This window comes from Tupaia chinensis, unplaced genomic scaffold (genome assembly GCF_000334495.1).
Source record: "Tupaia chinensis unplaced genomic scaffold, TupChi_1.0 Scaffold000527_1, whole genome shotgun sequence".
NCBI lineage: Eukaryota > Metazoa > Chordata > Mammalia > Scandentia > Tupaiidae > Tupaia > Tupaia belangeri.
In genome coordinates, this window is record NW_006160040.1 from 5,876,579 (window position 1) to 5,901,410 (window position 24,832).

The 24,832-nt window shown below is 41.6% G+C and overlaps 1 protein-coding gene across 3 annotated transcripts in view; it reads right to left on the bottom strand.

Moving 5' to 3' along the window:
* The window catches only part of SLC22A16 (solute carrier family 22 member 16), a 44,337-nt gene extending 22,920 nt beyond the window's left edge, over nucleotides 1-21,417 (bottom strand). Inside the window, exons 1-4 of one of the 3 annotated variants that reach the window (XM_027775148.1) lie at nucleotides 20,786-20,894; nucleotides 15,134-15,613; nucleotides 9,608-9,725; nucleotides 1,938-2,469 (exon numbers count right to left, since the gene is read on the bottom strand). In XM_027775148.1, coding sequence (XP_027630949.1) covers nucleotides 1,938-2,469; nucleotides 9,608-9,725; nucleotides 15,134-15,537 — 1,054 coding nt within the window. In that variant the 5' untranslated portion in view covers nucleotides 15,538-15,613; nucleotides 20,786-20,894. Of the gene's footprint in view, nucleotides 1-1,937; nucleotides 2,470-9,607; nucleotides 9,726-15,133; nucleotides 15,614-17,676; nucleotides 17,779-20,785; nucleotides 20,895-21,280 lie in introns of those variants that run through there. The other 2 variants (XM_027775150.1, XM_006156992.1) reach the window with 2 other exon arrangements.
* Nucleotides 21,418-24,832: the final 3,415 nt, after the last annotated feature.

Here is a 24,832-nt window from a genome sequence, read left to right on the forward strand (position 1 = left end):
TGAGAGATTTTCGCTATAGGGTGCGTGCACTCGCCAGACAGACAGAGAGAGGCACAGAGACAGCAAGCAATAAATCACCCCCAGGGGGGATGGTCACGCCGCAATCCCTTCTCCTCCATTCTCCTCTCGGGATCTTGGGCACGCAAGCACACGCGCCCGGCGTGAGTTTTAAGCCACCGGGTCCGGGACACGAACCGTGGTCGACTACGTGGGAGTCCAGCGACATAGCCATTACGCTAACTGCTGGTTCCCTTGAGTTCAAATTTTTGGTTTACATTATGAGTCATATCACAAACTATCTTTTTAAAATTATTATTATTGCCAGAAAAATGGCATGTGCTCACCAGAGAGAGACAGACAGAGAGCGAAAGGGAGAAAGCAGCCACCAATGGGACATGGTCATGCCACAATTTCTTCCTTTCATTTCTCAATCCTATCAGAATTTTGGGCACAGGCACACACATACGTCTGGCATGTTTTTAGGTCTCTGGGGCCTATATATATATTTTTTTTTTTTTTTTGAGAGAGAGGTTTTTACTATAGGGCGTGTGCACTCGCCAGAAACACAGAGAAAGACAGAGAGATAGAAAGTGAAAAATCACCCCCCAGGGGGAATGGCCACACCGCAATCCCTTCTCCTCTATTCTCCTCTTGGGATCTTGGGCACACACGCACACACACCCAGCGAGAGTTTAAGCCACTGGGTCTGGGACTCGGATCACAGTCAACTACATGGGAGTCCAGCGACATAGCCATTACGCCAACTTCTGGTCCCTCTGGGGCCAATATTTGAACCACAGTCAGCCCTGTGAGACATGGTTCCCTTAACCACTAGGCCATGGGGCTGGCCCACAATGAGAGCTATCTAAAGTCATTTTAACCTGCTACTAAAATAAAAGAAGTGTGACAAAATTATACAGCACTTACAGTTGTATGTATTTAAGTTATTTTACCAACTGAGATTTCTAAATTAAAGACATTTGAAGGTGGGTTTAAGCCACCGGGTCCGGGACTTGAACGTGTTCGACTACATGGGAGTCCAGCGATATAGAACCACTATGCCAGCTGCTGGCCCCTACAGAACATATATATGTATATTTGTATATATATATATATATTTTTTTTTTTTTTGAGAGAGAGGTTTTTACTATAGGGCGTGTGCACTCGCCAGAAACACAGAGAAAGACAGAGAGATAGAAAGTGAAAAATCACCCCCCGGGGGGAATGGCCACACCGCAATCCCTTCTCCTCTATTCTCCTCTTGGGATCTTGGGCACACACGCACACACACCCAGCGAGAGTTTAAGCCACTGGGTCTGGGACTCGGATCACAGTCAACTACATGGGAGTCCAGCGACATAGCCATTACGCCAACTTCTGGTCCCTCTGGGGCCAATATTTGAACCACAGTCAGCCCTGTGAGACATGGTTCCCTTAACCACTAGGCCATGGGGCTGGCCCACAATGAGAGCTATCTAAAGTCATTTTAACCTGCTACTAAAATAAAAGAAGTGTGACAAAATTATACAGCACTTACAGTTGTATGTATTTAAGTTATTTTACCAACTGAGATTTCTAAATTAAAGACATTTGAAGGTGGGTTTAAGCCACCGGGTCCGGGACTTGAACGTGTTCGACTACATGGGAGTTCAGCGATATAGCCATTATGCTAACTGCTGGTCCCAGCATATTACATTTTAAAAGAAAAGCAACATACAAAGAACAGTATGTAGTAAATGATCTCACTTATGTTAAAACACAAAACAATTATGTGAATAAGTATATGGAAATGCATAAGAAGGCCTGCAAGTGTACAAACCAGTCATTACAGAAGTTACCTATAAAGTTCTTGGGAAAAAAAAGACAATAAAAACATACCAAAAACATGGTTGAAATGTCACTTCATTGCAACATTTAAATATATTTTAACTACTTACCCAAGAGGAAGAAGTTTAAGTATTCATTGCCTCCTAAACTGTAAGTATTCAAGGCGAGAGTGTAGAATCCCAAACTCGCCGTGAACCACACCAGCCAAAGAATAAGTGTCCTTGTTGTAATATCGCAGTCACGAAACAGTTCACATAGGCTGTGCTTCTCAGTTTTAGAGGGCTTATTATGAGTAAACTCACTTAGATCCAGAGATAAAAGTTCTGACAGTTTATAGGAACGTGTTCCATTCCACCTGGCAATCATGTCCACTACATTTTGTGCTTCTCTGTATCGTCCCTTTGAGAGAAGCCAAAAAGGTGTTTCTGGAAGTATCCAACAGCACATGATAAAGGGGATAGTCACTGTGGAGAGGATTAACTGATAAAGCCACCAGGTCCTGACCACATAGGCTGTCAAAGCCACCAACACTGCTCCAATGGCAAAAAAGGAGTGCAATTGCATGGATGCCCATGTCCGAGACTTCATACCAATGATCTCTGTCACATAGACAAACACCACCACAACGTAGCCACTTGTCATCTGAAAAAGAAAATGGGGAGACCCTATTCTCAAGGGCACAATTATAATTACTGAAGAATCTGACCTCTCTGCAAATCACCTATAGACAATAAAGAAAATGACAAAGAACTGCTTTCAGAAACCCCTATCACGTTCATAACATGACATTCAATCTGATTCATCTTTCTTCTTCAAATGGGTCCTTTCATCTTCTACCCTTCTTGCCTAAATGGCAGACCTTGAAAGATCACTCATGATATAAATGTTAGACACTGCCTTTTGCTTCATTTAAATGTTCCATTATAATATGGATTTATTTTGTAATTCTTTGTATGTAACTGTAAATCTCAATTTACCTGTATTCAGGAAATCCTTATTGTTGGTGTCCTCCTTTTTTTTTTTTAATGGCAAAATAAATATGTTTGTATCTATATTCATTTAAGCACATTCTCCGTGCTGTCTCCACAGATCCCTTTGCAAATGGGTTTGCAGTCAGGTGTTTTCAATGCATTTAAGATAGAGACTTTACTAGAAACTTCAGCATCCTGAGTAAGTTCCAGGAGTTATGTCCCTTCCCCTTTTGCTCTTTATTTTTTTTTTTATTTATCATTTATTTATACCTAGTCACCATACTTTCTACAGCATACAGGGTTCTCAGATCTTAAATGAATTTCATATCAAGTAAGTCGAAGATACCACTGTACTCAGTAACCTTCCATTCTTGTGTCTGCTAAATTTTTTTTCCCCTCGCCCCTTCCTCTTACTCCCAACTGTCCAGCCCCTCTAATAACAGTCTCCGGTGTTTACACTTGCTGCCTCTGCTACTGTATCTTCCAATCTTTCAGTTTCGGCCATAAAGAGCAGACATTCGGAGCATATTGAGTAGGGGCTTATTATTGAATTCTAATTATTAAATGGGGACAAAACATTTATGGTAACCAGTAGGAAGAAAAATAGATTTGATTAATCCCCACCCCCACAGACACAAATGGCCAAAGAGCACATGAAAAGATGCTCAACATCACTAATCATTAGGGAAATACAAATCAAAACTTCAATGAGATACTACCTTGCACTCATTAGGACGGCTATTATAAAAACAAACAGAAAGTAACAAGTGTTGACAAGGATGAAAAGAACTTGGACCCTTTATGTACTGTTTGTAAAAAAAAAAAAAAATCAAAGTGATATAGCTTCTACAAAAAACAATATGGCAATACCTCAAAAAATTAAAAATAAAATTACCTGGCCAGCCCATTGCATGGCACTTAAGGCAGCTGGACCCCACATGGCTGACTGCATAGTTTGAGACCCAGACCCAGTGACTTGAAAAACATGTCAGGCACAAGTGTTTGTGCACTCAGAATCCTGAAAGGAGGGAGAAATGGAGGTGAAGAAATTGCAGCATTTGTTGTAGTCTGATCATAGTGAAAATTAAGAGAACATCTAGATATAGCCAAAATATAGGAGTCTTTATTAACAAAAAGTCAGTGGCTGTGGGAGGACTCATGTCTTCAAAGACTCTGCAGCCTCGAGTGTAAGGAAGGAGGGAGTTTATAAAGGCAAAAAGCATCTTTGGGTTGATGCAGCAGGAGCAGTAACCATTGAAGAGGGGGCAGAGAAGAAAGGGAGAAGGGATTCCTGTGGGAAAGCAGTTACAGAAGCCAGATCAAGCAGGTTAATTTCTAAGGGCACTTTCTAGTCCCTTGCCTAAATACAATGGAATCTTAATGGTCTTCATGGCTCAGGGTGAGGGGTCTGGGAATTGATAATTACATCACTAAGGAACATCTTTTTATTTTTTTAAGAATTATTTATTGGGGACCAGCAGTTAGCGTAATGGCTATGTCGCTGGACTCCCACGTAATTGACTGCGGTTCACTTCCTGGACCCGGTGGCTTAAAACTCACTTTTTTTTCGCTATAGGGCGCGTGTGTGTGCGTGCCCAAGATCCCGAGAGGAGAACGGAGGAGAAGGGATTGCGGCGTGGCCATCCCCCCTGGGGGAGTGATTTCTCGCTTTCTGTCTCTCTGTCTCTCTCTCTGTCTGTCTGGGTGGGCTACTGTTCCCCTACCACCACCATGTCCTGTCTCTTTCTAGGGTGTACACAATGACAACATTTTTAAAAATTATTCATTCATTAATTTTAATTTGACCAGAGAGAGAGAGAGAGAGAGGAAGTGAGCCACCAGGTCCAGGACTCAAACCATAGTGAGCCATGTGGGCGTGTCCAGTGCCTTAACTATCACACCACCTAGAACATCTTAAGGTAGGGAGTTTCAGGTTATTTAGCAAAGACAGTAAGAATGTTAACCACTCTGTTTACTCTAGGAAAAAGGAGGGAGTAAGTTTCCAAAATAGAAAGGAGTTCAAAATGGAGGTTCTCCTGCTTCACATTGACCATGCCTCATGGGGGCAGGGGAGGTGTTCTCTTGCTTTCCTTCTTTCTCTTTCTCTCACTGGCAAGCACACACATTCTGTGCCAAATTTAAAAATAATAGAATTATCATATGATTGTTAAAAGAAAAGTAAGCCAGCCAATTTAATAGAGTAGAGTTTTAGCAGAGTAAAATCTTAACACAATTTAAATCAGGCAGTTGTCCCCAGACTTCTGGGCAATGCCAGCTAGTCTCATGGTCAACTAGGCCTTCTAAGTCTGCAGAAGAGTTAAGTGAGGTGTGTAGTAAAAGGAAAGTGTCTTACACAAAACCTAAGTGAGGGAGTGAGGTAGAGAAATCATGGGTTGCATTCTTAAGTTTGTTTGCATTAATGAGGTTTAAAAGGAGGGAGGCCTGTGATTGACTGAAGGCTAGCTGCTGTGATTGGCTGTAACTTAGCAACCAGATCAGAAAAACAGTTTAACACGTATTATTTCAGCTTATCCATAGGAATCAAAGTGTGGGAGTACAGTGGCTGTTTTAAGCAAAAATAGTTTAATTTAACATGATCTAGCAATTCCACTTCTGAGTATATACCTAAAGGAATTGAAAGTGGGGTCCCAAAGAGATATTTAAAATGTCCATAGCAGCATTATTCAAAAAAGCTAAAATGTGAAAGCAACCCAAGTGCCTATCAACAAATGAATGAATAAGGAAAATGTGATATATACAAACAATGAATAAGGAAAAAGTGATATATACATACAATGAAAATATTCAGCCTTATTCAGCTTTTAAAAAGAAAAACCTTTTTCTTTTCTTTCTTTCTTTTTTTTTTTTTTTAAGTTTTGCTATACGGTACATGTGCTCTTCAGTAAGAAATCACTTCCAGGGCGATGGTCAAGTTGTAATTCTTTCTTCTCCTTTACCTCTTGGAATTTTGTGTGCACACAAGCACACATGCCCAGAATGTTTTTCAGTCTGCTGGATCTGGAATGTGAACTACACAGTCAGCCCATGTGAGATCCAGCCGCCTTAACCACCATGCCACCTGCTGGCCTCCCCAAAAAGAAATTCAATGCATGCTATAATATGGATGACCCTTGAGGGTATTATGCTAATTGAAACAAGATAGTCACAAAAAAGACAAATACTACATGATTCCACCTAAATGAGGTGTCTAGAGTAGTCCAAAATCATAGAGACAGAAAGTAGGATGGTGGCTTAGAGAACAAGTTTAATAAACACAGAGCTTCAGGGATGCAAGATGAAAGAGTTCTGGAGATGGATGGTGGTGAGTACACAACAACATGAATATACTTAATGTCACTGAATCATATGCTTAAAAGCGGTCAAGATAGTAAATTTTACATTTGTGTATTTTATCATATTTTTAAAAATCAGGGAAAAAACTTCATTTTGAAAATGTCTATCTTTAATAAAATTTAGATTATTATAACAATATGCGCCTATTCTTAGATAAACAAAAAATGAATCAAATGATGGATTTTGGGGGAGGGGAGTTGTTGAAAGGATTAGAATTTTTCCTTCAAAAACAGTTCACATTTGACTTTTACAACACAAATCATAAAGTTAATTTTTGCAAAATTATTCTAGAGCACTTGTGATTTCCCTAAAGGCCTCTCTTAATCCTTTGATATTTGAATCATATGCTTTTAAAGGTTCATCATGTCATTATCCTTGCACATGTCACTTTTTTCAAAAGTTGACTGGTCTAGCTCTGCCAGATTCCAATTGGTCAAGGGTTTTAGATAAGATTCATGCAGTTTCCCCCTTATTGCTTTTGAAGACGTTTTTGTCATCACACATCCTTTTCAAGATGTGTCATTTCACCCTGCGTCAGAGAATCTCAAGAGGCCGGTCTGCAAGGACACCCCTGTAGTGAGAAGGGACTGACACTAGTAAGATACAAGGAGGTACTTGATGGGACTACTATATTAATGGTCAGTTTCATAATCTTATTACAACAGCTTTTATTTCCCTATGCAACCTCATAACAGTAAGACTCAGGAAGTGAACACTGATGATCAGGATCCTTCTAGCCAAGAATCTAGAAGCTGTGATAGATTGTGATAATCTTTAACTACTACAAAAAAATTACCCAGTTCAATTAAGCTGTAACATCGGTCCCCGTCGGGCATGTCAATGCTTCTTATGTCTCATGAGGCCAGTACCACTCCCTACTGGTTACCTCTGTCATGGGATGCAGACAGTCTCACCTAGATAGTTCTAAAGGACTCCTGAATCCATTTACACCCATCATCTTCATTGCTAACACTCTATTCCTCACATCTACTCCAACTAAATTCCCCACAGTAGCCAGAATGACCCCTACACCCCAATCGAACCCTTCTGTGGATTTGAATCACCTTTAGGACACAGGGCAAAATCTTTACCATCCTGCAAGTTTTGCCTAATCACTGACCACCCCTTCTCTCATCCATCCCTCAGAACTAAAAAGCCCCTAATCTTTCAGAATGCCCTAACTCCACCACCACTGTCATGTCCCCATGGTTGATATTGTATTTATTCTAAAGATGCCTTATCAATGTCCTGCCTTCCCACTGCATTGTAGTTACTGAGACAGCAAGCCTGGTTTACTTAGCATCACACTCTGTAGGCAGATCAACAAACAAGTCTGAGTAAATGAATCTGCCGGCATCCCATACACAGAATTTGACTGCAAAACGTTTCCCATGACAATGAAAGTCAGAAGTCACAGAAAAATTAAGGCCACATCTAACAGAAGTAGTCTACTGGTGCAGCCTCATTTTCTTGACTCTGGAAACCAACACACAAGATTCTGCAAGACTGAAAGAGCTGTTTTCAGAATTACCCTCCCAAGTCTTTCAAAGAGTAACTTCATGCTCTCTCGGTACCTGTGCCTCTGTGGAACCATCAGTCCTACCAGGTCTCTCTCCAAAACCCTCACTCTGGAGCTACATGGCCATGGCTTCCATGGAAACAGAATTGCTGGCTGCTATCTTTTGCCTTAAAAACTTCACAAGAGATCTTGGGAACTAGCAGTTAGCGTAATGGCTATATCGCAGGACTCCCATGTAGTCGACCATGGTTCAAGTCCCAGACCCGGTGGCTTAAAACTCATGCCGGGCACGTGTGCATGCGTGCTCAAGATCTCGAGAGGAGAATGGAGGAGAAGGGATTGTGGCGTGACCATCCCCCCTGGGGGGGTGATTTCTCGCTCTCTGTCTCTATGTCTCTCTCTGTCTGTCTGGGGAGCACACGCACTCTATAGCGAAAACCTCTCAAAAAAAAAAAAAAAAAACTTCACAAGAGATCTTTAGAAAGTTCATGGAAGATGTGTGTTATTAAAAAAAAAACTATGCATGGATTTCAAATTTTCTGTACACCAAAATAAACTCATACTTTAATACCATTTTTCCATTAACTTTTTGAAGTCTTCTCATACATGTCTAAATATATTATTTACTCTTTAAAAAAAAAAAAAACTCTCAATTCTTTTACTTTTTTTCTCCTATATACTCTCCCTATCCTTGGCTTCCTAGGGACCCTTCCCAGCCATCAATGAAAACCCCCAAACTGACCACACCTCCTTGTTCTATGAAGAAATGTAGTGACTTCTTCTGAAATTGTTATCCTTGCTTCTTTCAGGGCCCTAGGATTATGCGTCCTGCTGAGAGGGGGCTTCCATGCATGCCCAGTTCCACAATCAGTGGGATCACAAGCCCTTCGACCAGATAAAAATTTCACTCCACTGTTCTTGGATCAGTGACTGCCAACAACAACAAAAAGTCACCGCTGCTATCTGAGATAGGAAACCTGTTCTGGAAGCCTGATCAAGCCTGAAAACAGCTCCTAACCATAGTTACCGCAGTGAAGCGTGCCTACTCCCTGCCAGATGCTATACTCAGAGGTTTACATTTAATCTCATGGAATTGTGACAACAGGTCAATGAAATAGGTACTACAAGGGTCTTCAAAAAGTTCACGGAAAACATGTACTATGAAAAACTATGCATGATTTTGCATGCACACATACACTCAATCCTTCATATTTAATTCTATTTTCCACAAACTTTTTTGTGAAAAAGAGGACACGTTTGCTTAAGGTCATAAAACTAATAAGCCAATATATAATAAAGCTGGTATTCAAACACATGCCCTTTTCTCCACACTCCCTTGTCCTTGTTTTTGTTCTTACTGCACGTTATGCAAAGAGCTTTAACAATACGCCTCACTCTGTTGGGTCCTAATACTGACCAGACCAGTATAATTGCTCAGAAATAAAATGATGCCTTAGGGGCCAGCCCTACAGTGCATAGGAAGCCAGATCCCACGTGGTGGACCACAGCTTGAATCTCAGCCCTGGCAGCTTGAAAAGGACTCCAGGCATGTGTGTATGCACCTAAAATCTTGAAGGGATGGAGAAATGGAGGGAAAAGGATTGCAGCATAACCATGTCCCACTGGGGAGTTTTTCTCTCTCTCTCATATGTGCCCACAGCGCACACATGCTGACGAGTCAATAATGTTCATGTGGGATGTAGGCCAAGTGCCAGACAGTCAAACAAAAGTGTCTGTCTAGTAAGCAACAATTTTTCATTTTAATGAGTTCCATTCTAAACATAGGGCATTACTATTCCACAGAAAGACGTCTGCAGTGAAAGGAGATTAGTCCTTGATGTCTCTCATTAGATTCTAAATGAGCAAGACTAAGAGAATTAAGGTTTAATCTGGCAATACTGCTGCAGAATTAAAGAGGTGAGAAAACACAGCTCACCATGGCAAGAAAAAAGCGAGCACCCATGAAGCTGTAATAATCAGTTGTAAATGCCACAGTTATTCCAAACAAAAACATGCCAATGCCTGTGGACCACAGGACCGGTCGTCTTCCTCGCCTGAAAAATAAGAAGTACAGAGTGGAAAACACAAGGTATAGTTGTAACAGTTTAAACATCCCCTCCAATTCATGAACAATGAATGTTACCTATATTTTCAATAGCTATGTATTTGATCGTTGTTATTCGTTCATTCGTTTTGGGCAAATCATGAATTAACACATGAATTCTTTAAGAGATCAGCCTCTTGGTGGAGAGGCCTCTACTTGAGTTGCTAGTATTACATACATGGCCTCTCTGGGTCAATCTCATGGGAACCCCTAACCAGAGATTGGGGAAAAGAGGAGGAAGAATATCTTTTTTGCCCTCTAGGTCTTTGGTTCCACCTTGTATTTTCCAAGTGAACTTTCTAAGGTTCCTTTCCTCACTGGTTAAAAAGGACAAAGATGCCAACCTCACCGTCTTTAAATAATTACATAAGGGGCCAGCAGGTGGCATAGTGGTTAAGGTGTTGGATTCCCACATGGCTGACCACAGTTCAAGTCTCAGTCTTGGCAGCTTTGAAATTACAACAAACAAAAAGATAGGTAGATAGATGATAGATAGATAGATAGATAGATAGATAGATAGATAGATAGATAGATAGATAGATAGATAGATAGATAGATAGATAGATAGATAGATATACTTTTAAATAATAAGAATGAGATCATACACAAGACAGTTAGAATAAGATCTAGTGTGTAGTAAGTTATCCATAAATGTGAAGTGTTATCACTGTTTTAAAAGCATTTACCGCATTTTACTAATATTATCTGTTGAAAACTCTCTTCCACTTTTAACTCTTCAAGGATGGGATCAGATATTATTTCTCTTCTTTTTAAATATATCAAACATACATGACAATGTCTAAAATTAGCTATGGTTTAGAGAATAATAAAAACTTAAACACCGGGCTGGCCCTGTGACATAGCGGTAATGTGCTGGTCTGAGGAGGCCAGATCCCACTTGACAACTGCACTGTGAATGCCCCAAATCTGACGCTGGAAAACTGGAAGAGAGCAGCATGACCAGGTCCCGGGGAGGGTGCTTATCTCTCACACATGCTCTACTATGAGTAAAGAAAAAAGAATCAAACACAAATCACAACTAAAGGCAAGAAAGGGATCACTTCCAGCCTTCCAACAGCTTCTCACACTTCCCTTTGTGATCACAAACACTTGCCCTCTTTTACGAAGAACCATTATCCTAATTTTGATGATTATCAATTCCTCGTTTTTCATTCCATTTTACTGCTTTTATATGCAACCCAAACAATGCACATTCTTCTTCTTCTTCTTTTTTTTTTTGGAGAGGTTTTTGCTATAGGGCGCGTGCGCTCACCAGAGAAACAGAGAGAAACAGACAGAAAGTGAGAAATCACCCCCCAAGGAGGATGGCCATGCCACAATCCCTTCTCCTCCATTCTTCTCGTGGGATCTTGGGCATGCACGCACACGTGCCCAGCGTGAGTTTAAGCCGCTGGGTCTGGGACTCGAACGGCATTTGACTACATGGGAGCCCAGCGACATAGCCATTCCTCTAACTGCTGGTCCCTTCCAATGTATGTTATTCTTTATGAAGAAAATAGATTTGTTTTGGTATATGTTTGTTTAAAGAATTATTTATTTAATTTAGTTTATTATTATTATTTTTTAATTTGCATGTGTACTTACCAGAGAGAGAGAGGGAAAGTGAAAAAGCAAGCCGCCAGGTCTGGGACTTGAACCACAGTCAACCTTATGGGAGTCCAGCACCTCAACCATCCTGCTGCCTCCTGGCCCTTGGTATATGGTTTTAAATTTTCTATAACATAGACCAGCAGCTGGTGTAATGGCTATGTTTGCTGGACTTCCATGTAGTCAACCACGGTTTGAGTCCCAGACCTAGTGGCTTAAACTCATACCAGGTATGTGTGCATGTGTGCCCAAGATCTCGAGAGGAGAATAGAGGAGAAGGGATTGTAGCATGGCCATCCCCCTGGGGGGTGATTTCTCACTTTCTGTCTCACTGTCTCTCTGTCTTTCTGGTGAACGCATGCACCCTAGAGCAAAAACCTCTCCAAAAAAATTTTTTTTCTATAACAGAATATAATCATGTATAACTATGTTTCAGTCAACAAACCACATATATGACAGTGGGCCCATAAGATTATACTGAAAAATTCCTATTGCCCACGATGTTATAGCCCAATGCATTATTTACGTGTTTGTGGTGACACTGGTATAAACGAACTTGCTGCACTGCCAGTCATATAAATGTATAGCACATAGATGTACATACACATGTATACTACATATAAATGAATGCCACATATAAATGGATAGTACATATAAATGTATATCACATATAAATATATACCACATATAAATGTGTAGCACATACAATACATAAAGTAGTAACACAGTTGTTTATGATCAAGTATTATGTGTTATAATTATAATTACGTATATTATCACAGTTGTTTATAATCAATTATAATTATGTATAATACATAATACTTGATCATAAACAACTGTGTTACTACTTTATGTATTTAATATACTGTACTTTTAATTAATCGAGTATATTCTTATTTATTTATTTATTTTTAGGTTTTTGCTTTGGTATGCATGAAATCACCCCCAGGGAGATGGCCACACCACAATCTCTTTCTTTTCCAGTCTTCTCTTGGGATTTTGGGCACATGTACACATGCCTGGCATGATTTTCAAATCACCAGATCCTGGGATTCAAACTGTGTTTAGCCATGGGAATGTCTAATGACTTATGCCATCTGTAAAATGTGATGCTCTGTGAGCCAGTCTTACATGGGGAAGTTCCCAGTTCACGTCTGGTGAACTCTCTTAGTATAATGATCGTGTACTTGTCTGTGATCCCTCAATGGCTGAAGGCAGGAGATGGATCACCATGTCAAGACCCTGTTGAGGGTTCTCTCCTTATCTCTATATCTTTTCTCGTTCATGGAAGAAATGAATACATAAACTTAAAAAAAAAGTACTATGAAGTGTGAGGAAGGGAATCCAATTGTATTTACTTTTATGTGACTGAACAGCTGTCTCAGCACTCATCGATCCTTTTCCCATAGAGTGCATGTGCTTGCTGGAAAGAAACAGAGAGACAGTGAGAGGGAAAGTGAGAAATTACCCCCAGGAGGAATGCCATAATCCCTTCTCCTCCATTCTCCTGCTGGGATTTTGGGCATGCATGCACACACATGCCTGGTGTGATGGTCAAACTGCTGGGTCTGAGATTTGAACTGTTGTCAGCCATGTGGGAGTTTAGCAATGTAAACACTACGTCACCTGCTAGCCCCTATTATTAGTGTTTTTATTATTTATTTTTTACAAATTATTTATTTTACTTATTTATTTATTACAGAGAGATTTTTGCTATAGGGCACGTGCACTCACCAGAGAGACAGAGAGAGACAGAAAGTGAAAAACACCCCCCCCAGGGGGGATGGCCACCCTGCAATCCCTTCTCCTCCATTCTCCTCTCAGGATTTTGGGCATGCATGCACACACACCCCGAGTGTGTTTCAAGCTGACAGGTCAGGGACGTGGGAGCTCAGTAACATAACCATTACACCATCTGCTAGTCCCTTTATTTTACTTTTTAATTTCCTATAAGGTACGTGCACTCACCAGAGAGAGAGAGAGAGAGAAAGTGAAAAAGCAAGCCACCAGGTAGGACTTGAACTATGGTAAGCCATGTGGGAGTCCAGCACCCTAACCACCACGTCACCTGCTGGCCTCCCTATTTTTAGTTTTTATCATGAATGGATTTAGAATTTTTTTTTGAGAAGTTTTTGTTATAGGACATGTGTACTTGACAGAAAGACAGAGAGAGACAGAGAGACAGAAAGCAAGAAATCAATCCCTAGGGGGGGGTGGCCAAGTCACAATCCCTTCTCCTCTCGGGATCTTGGGCATGCACACACACGCGCCAGGCGTGAGTTTAAGCCACTGGGTCCAGGACTCAAACTGCGGTTGATCACAAGGGAATCCAGTGACATAGCCATTACACTATCTGCTGGTACTGGATTATAAAATTGATCAATTGCTTTTCCTGTATTTTTGAGTCAATTATATGAATTTTGTCCTCTAATTTGTTAATGTGATAAATTCCATCAATTAGTTGTAATATTAAATATACTTCACACCTTTTCCCTCTCTCATCATGAATTTTAATTTATCCTATTTCCCCACCTCTTTGTCTCTCTGAATTTTATTACTGATCATTTTTTCTGAGATATCATCCTTTTTGCTGTGTTTAATAGATGTTAAAACTATCTGGTGCAGGGGCGGCTGCCGCATATTACATGGTTAAGGGAGCTAGATCCCACATAGCAAATCATGGTTTGAGTCCCAGACCTCATGGCTTGAAAAACATGCCAGGCACGCATGTCTACATGCCCCAAATCCCAACAGGATGGAGAAATGGAAGGAAAAGAATTGTGGTATGACCACAACTTACCAGAAAGTTCTCTCTCTCTCTGGCAAGTGCATATGCTCTCTGTTGGGGGGAGGCGGGGAAGAGAAAGAAAGAAAGAAAGAACAAACGAACTATCCAGAAGATTTGTTATTCACTTACTTGTTTTTTATGTCTGAATGTCATAGGTATTCTTCAATTTTATGTCATTTAAAAATACAATTTCCATCTTTTTATCGATCTTTTCAAACTTGTCTTCTATTTCTTTATAGAGAGTTACCATTGCTATTTTATTATTTGTGCCTGATAATACCAGTATTTGAAGTATTTGCATAGAAATCTGCTTCTGTTGCCTATTGTTTTCTGCTAATTCTCACACATGGTGCCTTTTTAGCATGTGTTTTGTTTTTGACTGACCTACTTATATATTGTGAAAAATAATTATGAGACTCCCCTCGGGCCTAGGATGATGGCAAGCAAAGGGTCTTAAATTTGATTCTACTCTACTTTTTTTTTTTAGAGGTTTTCCTTAGGGCATGTGCACTTGCCAGAGGGACAGAGAAAGAGAAACAGAGACAGAGAGAGGGAAAATCTCCCTGAGGGATGGCCATACTGCAATCACTTCTCCATTCTCATCCCAAGACCTTGGGCACGCATGCACATGCGCCCTGCATGATTTTCAAGTCACCAGGTCCAGGATTCAAATTGCGGTCAGCTATGTGGGAGTTGAGAGACCTAACTGCTATGCCATCTGCTGACCCCCCTTAAATGGACTCTACTTTTAAATTAATAAATTAATCTGTTGCTTTTAATGGATAATGGCAGAAAACACAAGACTCATGGGTCAAAGACAAAAGGATGTCATTAGTTACAGCACAATGAGCAGAAAAGCATTGTGTCAATTCCCCTTTCCCCTAAAGGCATCTGTCTCCTAAGAAAATCAGACAGGAAAATGAACCCTAAATAATGTAACAATCCTAGATATTTCATTTTACCTGTCAGCAAGGTAGCCAAATATCAGTGATCCCAGCATGACTCCCAACATAAATCCGGGCTGGATCAGTTGTGCAAACCATCTTCTGTGACAGACTAGATTCCACTCAGTCACCACAGTGCTTTTCCACTGGCTACGGTCATATATGTAGCCATCCAAGCACAGAAGGTCAGTCTTCCCACTGCTGTATCTACCTTTGAACTGTGACGTGTTCTCCTTCTGGACCCTGGTACACTTCGAAAGTTCCCAGATCTCACCGTTGTGCAGCTGTACTGTAACATTATTTTTCTGGGCCGGGGTCAACATGGCAAACATGTTCTCCAGATTCCAAGTAGAGAGATCGTAGGAAAGAATCTGACTCACATTGCCTGGGGGCTTGCAGGTATGATGAGGAGTGAATAACATGAACACAGAAGCCAAATAATGGATACCACAAGAAATGATCTGGAAGGCACATATAAAATAGAGGACTATCTGGAATCTGCAAGAAAAGAAAAAATTAGTTATTATAACTGCCTGATAAGCTGAAAAACCACAAGAAAATACGAAGGGTCTCTAACATGTTTACCTTAACATATATACAGAAGAGTAAAGAAAGAAATAAAAATCATTATAGATATGTTTGTATCTATGGGTTATGTATATGTATATATACACAAAGCCTAGCTCTGCCTACTGAAAAGGCTTAGAAGGAATGACATCTCAGTAGCTACACACATACCAGATCCTGGTCTCTAAATGGCATTCTCCAGTAAAAGAAGTCAGGAAAAATAGACAAGGAAAATACAAGATAAGCCTGTTGGGGGTGCCATTCTCTCTCTCTCTCATTCTCTATCTGTCTTCAAATTTACAAATGTCAAATCAACAGTGACATTTCTTTTTTTTTTTTTTGGAGGGGTTTTTTCTATAGGGCTTCAAATTTACAAATGTCAAATCAACAGTGACATTTCTTTTTTTTTTTTGGAGAGGTTTTTGCTATAGGGCGCATGCACTCGCCAGAGAGACAGAGAGAGACAGAGAGACAGAAAGTGAGAAATCACCCCCCAGAGGGGATGGTCATACCGCAACCCCTTTGCCTCCATTTTTCTATCAAAATTTTGGGCACGCATGCACACGTGCCCAGTGTGAGTTTAAGCCACTAGGTCCAGGACTTGAACCACAGTCAGCTACATGGGAGTTCAGTGACAAAGCCATTAGGCCATCTGCTGGTCCCCACACTTAATGAATTTTGAGGTCCCCAAGGGACTTTTCTTTAACTGGGTCATCTCTATCAATATTTATGTCAATGGAAATAAACAACTCTGCGAAAGTAATAATTAATGCAGTTTTTTTTTTTTTTCTAAGCACTAATGTGTGTGATCCAGACCTGGAGAAGAGGCAAACATGCCTTTCTTGGGGTGATCAGGTGAAGGGGTTCCTTTTATTTGATTTTGAGAGTGAGAGACAAGGTTTAGAATTTAGTAAAAAGAGTTTTCCACTATTCTAACCAAAAAAAGGCTGAGCATCTGGAAGTGGGGGCTTGTAAGGCATAGGTAGCTTTTACAATCTTTAAGCTGGTGATTGGAAAGGAAGGTCTGTGTTTTGGGAAGGCATCAGCACATCACAAGGTGCTGTCCCAAGGACAAGATGTAGGAAGAGTCCTATTATCAGACTCAAAAGGTCTATTAATGCTTCTGGACGTGACTCACCTATCACAAAGATACTATTCAAGGGACAGGATGTAGGAAGAGTCCTGTTATCAAATGGGCCAAAAACGATCTGTTCATGCTTGTGGGTGTGACTCACCCCAGGTTCTATGTAAGGGATTTTGGAGATAGGAAAAAGTCATCAGTCTTTTATCCTCATTTACATACTAGAAATTTAAATGGAAAAATTTAAAAATATATATGAATCCCTTTAAATATAATAGTAAACCATTGCGTATTTAGACTAACATGCAACTATATGCCTCTGTGACCACCTCAGTCTTGGGTAAACTCCTTACCCTTTCTAGGCCTCAGTGTCTTCATCTGTACAAGGGGCTGTTATGAAATCAGTTAACCCACAGGAAGCACTATGGCATGCTATAGATGCACATATTGGGTTGTTGGAAAAGTGATGATGTATTTTTTTCTGTTTTTTAATGCAAAAATGCATCATGACTTTTCTGACAACCCAGTATTAATAAGTGTTACGGTTTTGATATTCATAAGCTGAAGTCAAAAAAGAGACTAAAAAAAACCTTTATACTTTAAAACAAAAACAAACGAAACTACCTATCACAGAAGTGGGGGTCAACCACAGGCTCTTCATCCAAAATCAGAAATTTTTAAATGGTCTTTCCCCTTATCCCAAGACAACTACCTCAGGACTCCGTTTCTTAGATCCTTTCAACACAGATGCTTGAATCTCAGTTTCTTTAAATTCCTCTCCACAGGTCTTACTTAAGCTATGGTGTTTACAGACCTTCAGTATGGTTTCAGGACAAGTCCTACCACCGCTTTTTAATTCTTCTTAGGAATCCCTTTTCCCTCTCTTATTAGACTAGTGCTTCTTTACTCTTACCTTACTTACGAGAAATGCATGGTAATCAGGGTTCTCTGCTTCATACATTCACTAGGTTTTCTTTCTCTCTCTCCCTCTCTCTTTCTCCTCTCTCTCTCTCTTTCATTCTTTCTTCTTCCTTTCAGATTTTTGCCATAGGGGGCCTGCGCTTGCCAGAGAAAGACATAGAAAGGCAATGAGAGGGAAAATAAGAAATCACCCCCTGGGGGGATGGCTATACCACAATTCCTTCTCCTCCATTCTCCTGGGATTTGGGGCATCCACATACCCATGCCCAGCATGATTTTCAAGCCTCCACTTCCAGGACTTGAACTGCCATTCAGCATTTAACCACCATACCACCCGCTGGCCACTAACTCGTTTTTTTTTTTTTAAGAGAAAACTAATAATAATCTCCCATTCCATTTATAAACAATAAAAAGACCAACCAGAAAACACACCAGAGGAAAAAAGTGTTACCCTGCTTTCACCTTCTGCTGTAAGCATTAACTTCTCATCTTTCCCTTCTGCAAGTTGCTTTCACCTGTCAATCCTGCCCACCAGTATAAGAACTCGGGTAACAATAACAGCCACGACTTATTGAGAACTTACTGAATGTTAAGATTTTTACATACATTACTGTCTCCCCAAATCCATTCACGCCTCTTCTCCCTCCATGGAGAGCTGTCTGACCATGTGGGTAAGAACAACAGGAGCAGCTGCCACAGGCTCTACAGGGAGCCCCTCGCTATGGACAGGAGAGCTACCCTACCTACTTGAGTCGATGGATAACCCAATGGAACAGATCCTGCTCTGGCCAGTTACTGGAGAGAGACAACCTTCCTACTGAGGGATCTCTTTGATAAGGCACCCCAGTCAATCACCAACTAATGGTGGTTTGTTTACCTTAGTTAATCCCTAAAATACAGGGGAAGTAGAGTATTAGTACCTCTACCTCATACAGTTAACAACGAGGAGCTCACATGTGGAGTCCTCATAACAAACGTTTCTATTACTATTACAATTGACCCTCTGTCTCTGCAAGTTCTGCATCCATGGAGTCAACCAACTGTGAAATGTGAATCAAAAATATTTGAAAAAGAATAATACAACAGTAAAAAAAATAATGCAAATTTTGGGGTGGCAGCAGATGGTGCAGAGGTTAAGATGGCTGGATCCCACAGACTGGCTGCAAAGTTCAAGTCCTGTACCCAGCAGCTTGAAAGTCACACCAGCTACAAGTGTGCTTTAAGTCCCAAGAGGAGAATGGAGGCGAAGGGATTGTGTGGTGGTCATTCCCCTGGGGAGTGATTTCTCACTTTCCTTCTCTCTTTCTGTCTGTCTTTGGCAAGTGCACATGCCCTATAGGACTCTTATCATTTAAAAAATAATTCATATTTTAAAATATAGTAACACAAATATTTACACAGGATTCATATCGTATTTGGTATTATAAGTAATCTAGACATTATTTAAATATGTACAGAAGGATGTACATGGGTTATATGCAAACACTATGCCTTCTTACATAAAGGACTTGAGCATCTGTTGATTTTAGTATCCAAGCGGGTCCTAGACCCACCCCCACAGATACCAAGGTATGACTATATTTGTAAGCATTTGTAGCACTATTTTTAACCTCCACTTTATGGATGAGGAAGTCATAAATAAAATGTTTAAGGCTATATGGTTGATGTCTGGTAAAGCCATGATCGGAACTCAGACATCTGACTTCAGAGCTGATTGTTTAATCCAGCGTTATACTGCTTCCGGAAGCATACAGTGAGATAACAGGTATAGAGCCTGGGGACTCGGGTCGTATCACGGTTAGGAGTACGCACTGTGGAGGCCAGTGGACACCAACAGCATCCAATTCTGCTCTGCTATTAGGAGCCTGAGACATAAAAGCCCTGGTGTTCTCCTCTGTTTACATTTTTTCCCTTTTTATTTTATTTATTTTTTTTGGAGAGTTTTTTTTTTTTTTCTATAGGGCGCGTGCGCTCGCCAGACAGAGAGAGACAGAGAGACAGAAAACAGGAAATCACCCCCCAGGGGGGATGGCCACACCGCAATCCCTTCTCCTCCATTCTCCTCTCGGGATCTTGGGCACACACGCACACATGCCCGGTGTGAGTTTAAGCCACCAGGTCTGGGACTCGAACTGTGGTCGACTAAGTGGGAGTCCAGCGACATAGCCATTATGCTAACTGCTGGTCCCCTCCTCTGTTTACATTTTAATGAGGGTGATATTGCCAATGGCTAGGGCTATGGTGAAGATGAAAGGACACAATGAGCTCAAAGAGCTCACTGCAAGAGCCAGGCTCAGAGGAGGAAGCAGGAGAGAGCAGGAGCCTCCTGCTCTTCACTCTGCTCAACCACCTGCTCTCTGCAGACACTGAGCACATAATCATCATGGGCCACCCTCTGCCTTGAAGAACACCCGTCATCTCTTCACCCAGGTGGTGAGAGGGAAGGCAGGAATTCGGATGACTCTCATTTTATGGCTAGGAAACTGAGGCACAAAGTATTCCAAGCAAAATCTTAGGCATGTGGTAGGCCAGGATTCAGGCTGAGCTCCAAACCTCTGGCCATTGTATGAACAGCCCCTCAGGCACCTGCCTCTCCTCTTGACACACTCTGGATGGGAGCAGCATTTGTCAATATGAATAAGACCTTTTTTTCTAAAGTTTTTAAAATTAATTTAAATGACAAGAGGATGTGCTTGGGTTAAACCTAGGTCCCACCATGCTGTAACCATGAGTCCTTGATCCTATCAGCCTCAGTTACCCCTTAAGAATTCGAACACCTCCAGGACCAGCAGATGGCAATGGTTAGTGGCTGGACTCCCACATGGTTGACTGTAGTTCGAATCCTGGACCTGCTGGCTTAAACTCGGGACTGGCCAGGCACGTGTGAGTGTGTGCCCAAGATCCCCAGAGGAGAATGGAGGAGAAGGGATTGTGGCCTGGCCATCCCTCCAGGGGATTTCTCACTTTCTGTCTCTCTGGTGAGTGCACATGCCCTATAGCAGAAATCTCTCTTAAAAAATAAAAAAAATAAAAAATAAAAAGAATTTGAACACCTCCTTTCCAGGGTCCCTGTGGACTGAGGTAAGTAGCTGTCAGAGTACCTGGCACACACTAGATTTCCATAGACGGTGTCCAACTCCAACTAACGCTAATCCTGGCGAATAGCTGCCAAGCACGGAGGGAGACCCTTCTGTGGCGTGGTAATGCAGCAGCCACAACCACTCTGCTACTGATGGGACAGGGCCCCAATGGCGGGACCTCCTGACCCCTGCTGCAGCAAAGGACGCGCCTCAGGGGCCTCCTGTCCCGCACCAGGCACGCCTGGGGGCCTCGCACCCAGCGCATCCCTATCGAGCCCCAGTGTCTCTCGTTCGCCTTGGGAAGGTCAAGTCTCCAAGTCCGAAAGGACTAGCCCAGGTCGGGGCCAAGCTTTTGGACGCCGGTCTCCAGACCTTTCCGGAAAAAGAGGGAGTGGAGCTGTTTCAGGAGCACGAGAGCAGCGCTAGAACGCCACGGCAACGGAAAGAAACAGACCCCACCAGCTGCTCCAGGCCCATGGCGCCAGCTGCCCCTCCCGCCCCACCCCAACCGCCTACCTTCCGAAGTGCCCCACGCGGTCAAACACCAACTCCAAATTGTGGGACCCCATGGTGTGGCTGTGCTCTAGGCGCCAACTTCGCCGAGCGCCGAGTGCCAACTTCGCAGCGCGCCGCCTCCACCTTCCCCGCCCTGAGTGGTGGGCGCCCAGGCCGAGCCACCCTGCCCGCCCGCTGCGCCCCCAGGTGCCAGGTCGTCGCGAGTTCAAGTGCCTGGGTCGCGCTCCGGGCGGGACTCGGTTCCTCCCTGCGTTACTCGGTCCCTCTGTCCCTGGGAGCACCTCGGGCTTCTCCTGGCCGCAGTGGCCTGTGCCCTAGAGCGCTGTGGTCCCCCAGGCCACCATCTCCTGGACCGTTGCCCCAGCCTCACCGCTTCCGGTGCCTTCTCACAGTCCCTCCCACTTTTGCTGTTTTAATTACATTTAATTACATATACCTTTACAGTGTATAACATTTCCTTTCCAGCACCATTACCATGCGTATCAGTTAAGACAAAGACATTACTATCCACAGCAGCAGCCTCAGCGAATAGCTTTTCATTTTTTTCAGATGATTTTTTAAATTCTTATTAAACAGTCACTCGCTATACATCATTTGGCTTGTAAAGAGAATTTACCTAACATGAACTACTTCTCAGACCAGTCCAGTTGAGAATACTAAACACATTATCATCAACAGGTAGTAAACCATTTCTTTGTCCCACAAATGCCACGCTTCCTTTTCTCGTTTTCCTTCTTTGTATTCTTCCCTTCCCCCACTTCTAGTGTCGATAACTATTTCCACTGTTTTTATGCCCTCCAGTAGTTCAATTTCTACCACAGAGTGCGGAAAGTCAGTATATATTAAGTGGAAACATACAATATCTTTGGTAGTTTGACTTGCTACATTCAGCAACAAATCTTCCATATTTGACCACTTTCAATTAGTAGCCGGGGTCTTCTTTTATTATTATTATTTTTTAATGGCTGCATAGTATTCCATAGACTATATGTGCAACACTTTTTAAATCCATTCATTCATTCGTAGACATTTCGATTGGTTCCATGTCTTAGCGATCATGAATAATGCTGCTATAAACATTGATGCGCAAGCGCTTTTCCAGTTAAGCATTCTCCTGTCCTTTGGGTAGATACCCAGAAGAGGGACTGCTGGATCAAGTGGTAGTTCTGTTTGTAGATCCTTGAGGAACCTCCATATTGTTTTCCACAGTGGCTGGACCAATTTACATTCCCACCAACAGTGTAGGAGAGTTCCCCTTTCACCACAGCCCCACCAACACTTAACACTTTTTGATCTTTGCCATTCTGACAGGAGTTAGGTGATTTCTCATTGTGGTTTAAATCTTCATCTCCCTTATGAAGAGGAATGTTGAGCATTTCCTCATATGTTTTTGGCTGTTTGTATGTCTTCCTTAGAGAGATTTTTGTTCAGCTCATTTTCCCATCTTTTAATTGGGTTAATCATTTTTTTTTTCAGGTAAGCTGCTTGGGTACCCTGTGTATTCTGATTATCAGTCCCTTATCTGAGGCATAGTTTACAAAAATAAGCTCTCATTCTGAGGCTTATCTATAGAGTATATGTGCCATATGTGCCATGTTTATTAATCCATTCACCTGTTTTTTGGGCATTTGGGTTGGTTCCATGTCTTAGCAGTTGTGAATAGTGCCACAATAAACATCGATGAACAAGCACTTTTCTGATTTAGAATTTTTCTGTCCTTTGGGTAGATACCAAGGGGTGGGATTGCTGGATCACATGGTAATTTGAGTTGATTTTTGTCCATGGTGAAAGCTGGGAGTTCATATTTATCTTTCTTCAGGTGGATACCCAATTTTTCCAGCACCATTTGATAAAGAGGTTTTCCTTTTCCTATAGGATTGACTGGTGTCCTTTGTCAAAAATCAGTTGGCTCTAACTTTTGGGGTTTATTTCTGGGGTCTCTGTTCTGTTGGTCCACCTCTGTCTGTCTTTGTGCCAATATCATGCTGTTTTAGTTATCACAGCTTTGTGTATATTTTGGGGTCTGGGAGTGAGATGCCTCCCACTCCGCTCTTCTTGCGTAGGATTGCTTTGGCAATATGGGGTCTTTTTATGATTCTAAACAAATTCTATGACTGTCTTTTCTAGATCTGTGAAGACTGTCTCTGGTATTTTGATTGAAATTGCATTATATATTTAAATTAATTTGGGTAGAATTGCCATTTTGATTATATTAATTCTTCTAATCCAGAAACATGGGATGTCCTTCCACTTTTTTTGTGTCATTTGCAATCTTTTTTAAAGATTTTCATAGTTTTCTTTGTAGAGGTCTTTGACTTCCTTAGCTAGGTTTATCCCTAGATATCTTATAGATTCGTGGCTATGGTAAAAGGGATTCCTTTCTTCAGCTCTACTTCATTCAACTTGTTGTTCATATATAGAAATGCTATAGATTTTTGGATGTTGTAGTCTGGCACTTTATTCATTTTTTCATGGAAACCTTTGGGTCTTCTAAATATACCATCATGTCATCTGCAAATAAAGATATTTTTCACTCTTCTCTGCCTAGTTAAATGACTTTTATATTATTCTTTTTTTTTTTTTTTTTTTTTTTTTTTTTTTTTGGGAGTGTTTTTTTTTTTTTTTTTTTTTTTTTTTTTTGCTATGGGTTGCAAGCGCTTGCCCGACAGGCAGAGACAGAGAGATAGAAAGTGAGAAATCACCCCCTAGGGGGGATGGCCACGCTGCAATCCCTTCTCCTCCATTTTCCTCTCAGGATCTTGGGCACGCACGCACACGTGCCTGGCATGAGTTTTAAGCCACCGGGTCTGGATGAACCGTGGTCGACTACATGGGAGTCCAGTGATATAGCCATTACGTTAACTGCTGGTCCCTTATTTTCTTTTTTGATTGCATTGGTTAAGACTTCTAGTACTATATTGAAAAGAAGTGGAGAAAGATGTGAAGCCTTGTCTAGTATCAGTTTTTAGTGGAAAAGCTAAAAGCTTTCAACATAATGTTAGCTATAGGTTTTTCATATATGGCTTTTGTTGTGTTGAGAAATGACCCTTCTATTACCAATCTTGCTGAGAGTCTTGAAAGGATGTTCTATTTTATCAAATGCTCTCTCTGCATCAATTGAAATGATCATATGGTTTTTATCTTTCTTTCTGTCACTATGGTGTATTATATTTTTGGTTTCGAGTATGTTGAACCACCCTTGTTGGATACGATTTTCAAGTATCCTGTTGAGAATTTTTGCGTCTATATTCATCAGCGATATTGGTCTGTAGTTTTCCTTTTTTGTCACGTCTTTATCTGTTTTGGGAATGAAGATGATGGAGGCTTGGGAACCAGCAGTTAGCGTAATGGCTATGTCGCTGGACTCCTATGTAGTCGACCGCGGTTCGCGTCCCGGACCAGGTGGCGTAAAACTCACGCCGGGCGTGTGTGCGTGCGTGCCCAAGATCCCTAGAGGAGAATGGAGGAGAAGGGATTGCGGTGTGACCATCCCCCCTGGGGGGTGATTTCTCGCTTTCTGTCTCTATGTTTCTCTCTGTCTGTCTGGCGAGT